The sequence below is a fragment of the Haplochromis burtoni genome, unplaced genomic scaffold, assembly GCF_018398535.1.
Source record: "Haplochromis burtoni strain Fernald_Lab_line unplaced genomic scaffold, NCSU_Asbu1 Contig_230, whole genome shotgun sequence".
Lineage (NCBI taxonomy): Eukaryota > Metazoa > Chordata > Actinopteri > Cichliformes > Cichlidae > Haplochromis > Haplochromis burtoni.
In genome coordinates, this window is record NW_024582591.1 from 68,267 (window position 1) to 71,169 (window position 2,903).

General features: G+C 42.8%; 1 protein-coding gene across 1 annotated transcript in view; it reads right to left on the reverse strand.

Moving 5' to 3' along the window:
• The window catches only part of nacad (NAC alpha domain containing), a 12,616-nt gene extending 11,008 nt beyond the window's left edge, over positions 1-1,608 (reverse strand). Inside the window, exon 1 of the mRNA XM_005937540.3 lies at positions 1,044-1,608. Within this exon, the coding sequence (XP_005937602.1) occupies positions 1,044-1,128 (85 nt within the window). The 5' untranslated portion in view covers positions 1,129-1,608. The remainder of the gene's footprint in view (positions 1-1,043) is intronic.
• Between the last annotated feature and the right edge of the window lie 1,295 nt (positions 1,609-2,903).

The window sequence follows — 2,903 nt, forward strand, 5'->3', positions numbered from 1 at the left end:
TATCTATCTATCTATCTATCTATCTATCTATCTATCTATCTATCTATCTATCTATCTATCTATCTATCTATCTATCTATCTATCTATCTATCTATCTATGCTTTCAGCTATACTCTAATAAGATCAAGTCATTTATAATTATAATATATAACAATATAATGTATAATATAATACAATAGAATGATTATAAAGTTTAAGGTAAAACTTTCACTATAACCTCTTCTTGTTATCAATTACATATTTAATGATCTTATATAGTAAACAATAAACAACAAAAATAATGAAAGCTCTTGTACCTGTGAGGTTGTGTTTTTGTGTTAAACTGTGCTCTGCCATGCTGCTGTGTCATGTTCCTGTTGAAGCTGGGGGTATGGAGGAGCTACGCCACACTGCTCTGCACTTACAGCTTGCATAAAACTGATGTAGAGATGGGGATGCGGATGTGGCATGAACATGGGGCAGTGGGAGGAGTGATAGAGACTACGGGGGCCAGATTTAGGGTGGGGGTAGGAGCACTGGGAATCCGATGAGGACTGAGGCTGGATGCTGGGGGGGGGGGCAGTTACACAATGAAATTAGTCGGTACATACAATACTGTGGTAGCTGAAAGGAACAGATTGCTAATTTGGATTCTGTAATGGGGAGTAAAAGGAGACGAGGTAAGAGTTGATGTCTAGGGGTGGAATCTCTTGGGAGGCTGCTAATAGCTGCAAGGGGGAAGGAGAGGCAACATGCAGTTTACCGAGGAAGCAAACATGCAACTGAATCACAGCTTACTCAGCCTGCACATGTCAGACACACAGAAATCACCCAGGTCTAAAGTGAGATCTCCCAGGTACTTTTGAGCAGTTAGTGCTTGTCAAATAATCCTTTACCTTTGCTTTTCTTCCTGCTAATACTTCCGTCCTTCCTATCCTATCTGTTAAATACTACTTGCTCAACACAGTCTTGAGCCTTTCTTCTCAATTACACCCTGGTCTCTGTCTCAATTAGTATCAATGGAAACCCTCTCCTTTCCCAGTGCTCAAGCCCAGTGGTCCTACCTGGTCCAGGGAGCCCTGTTTCCTCAGGTTCCTGCCCTGGATGCTTGTCGCTGGGCACGGATCTGTGAGTGCTCTCCCCCGGCATGCTTCTCGCTGGCTGTCTTTGACTCTGACGCAACGATAAACCATACAGCCAGAACAGACAAGGTGAACGAGGAGAGAGAGTGAGAGTGAGAAAGAAGAAGAAGGGGAGGGGGATATGAATGCTCAGCGACCCAACACTCAGATCTTCCCTGCAGCACGTGTCTGCCTCTATGTGTGTGTGTGTGTGTTTGTGTGTGAAAGAGAATGAGGCAAACAGAGACTGAAAGAGGGAGAGTCAGAGATGGGAGTATAGGCTGGTCTCTCTCTGTGGTGCAGCACAGTGATGCTGCTGTTGTGGGCGTGTGCTTCAGAGCCTCATGATCCAGTTCATCGGTGTGTGCGTGTGGTGTGTGTGTGTGTGTGTGTGTAGAATCTGAGAGGGAGCTGCAGTATTTTCTCTTGATGCCCAGTTCCTGCTTTCCTCCCTCCTCCTCTTCCTCGCATCTTCCATCCTCCGTGTATCTCTCTCCCTCCTCTCCTCCCTGGTCCCCCACCCTTCCCTTCACGCCCATCCAAGCTATGACTGGATCTTTGGAGATGATGTCAGCACATTTCTGCTGATCTCTCAGTGCTGCCCCCAATCTTAAAGGAAAGAAGCGGTACTGCAAAAACAAGAGTGAAATGGATAAACCAAATGGAAAACAAAACAGACAGTGGAAAGAGAAACCTGGAACACAGAGAATCGAATGCGCAGAAACAAATCCTGAAAGTATACTGCTGATTACACCCTCTGCCTCCTGCTCTGATTTGATCCAACAGGAATCAGGAAGGAGATATTTGCCCCAAGGGCCACTAAAACATCTGTTTCTGCCCTCCATCTTCAACTCTCATTAAGACAGCATCATTTAAAAAGCCAATTCAAAGTGCCTTACAAAGACTAAGCGGGTAATAGATGGTGTTAATCTTTGAGCAAAGGATTTTGGGACCTCATGCTATGCTTATAGCCTCCATTCTGAATGGACTGATATTGCTTAAGTTGAGGAGACTTTGTGTTATACTGTGATGATCAAGTATCACACTCTTTTGAGCTTTTGTACTTTATAATGCTCAAGTAATCTAGTTCTAAGATACCTGATAGACCAAAGTCTGTTGTTGATATGGTTGATGGGCTAATTCTTTTGTATATTTAAGTGATATGCCAAATATTTCTCATCTAAAGGGGAAAAATAAAATAACAGCAGGCCAGAAACAGAGTGGCAATACTGTTTCAGTGAAGCTATAATTGATAATAACAGCCTCAAATTGCAACAAGAAACAAAGTAACAGTAGAACAAAGAAACTCATCAATCAAAACCACAGAAGAAGAATAAAGATTTTCATTGGGACTGAAGCTGCTATAATTAGATCAGATGTGAATAATCATGGAGGTGATTTCATGTGTGTGCAGTTAAAAAAGCTTCTGTTTGTTTGCTTCAGACTCCATAATGACCTAAGAGCTCTCGATACTAGGTTTATTCTTCATGAGAAATGTGTTTAGAGCCAAGACTGCTTAAATGGTAAATGGACTGATTCTTATATAGCGCTTTTCTACTCTCCCAGAGTACTCAAAGCACTGTATACAACATGCCTGATGAACACATCAGAGAGCAACTTAGGGTTAGTATCTCGCTCAAGGATACTTGACATGCAGACTGGGGAAGCAAAGGATCGAACCACCAACCTTCCAATCAGTAGCTGATCTACCACCTGAGCCACAGCCACCCCTGCTTATTAACATTACATTAATATACAGCAGCACTTTAGCATAAGCTAATGCTGTGTTACACTCTTGGGGTA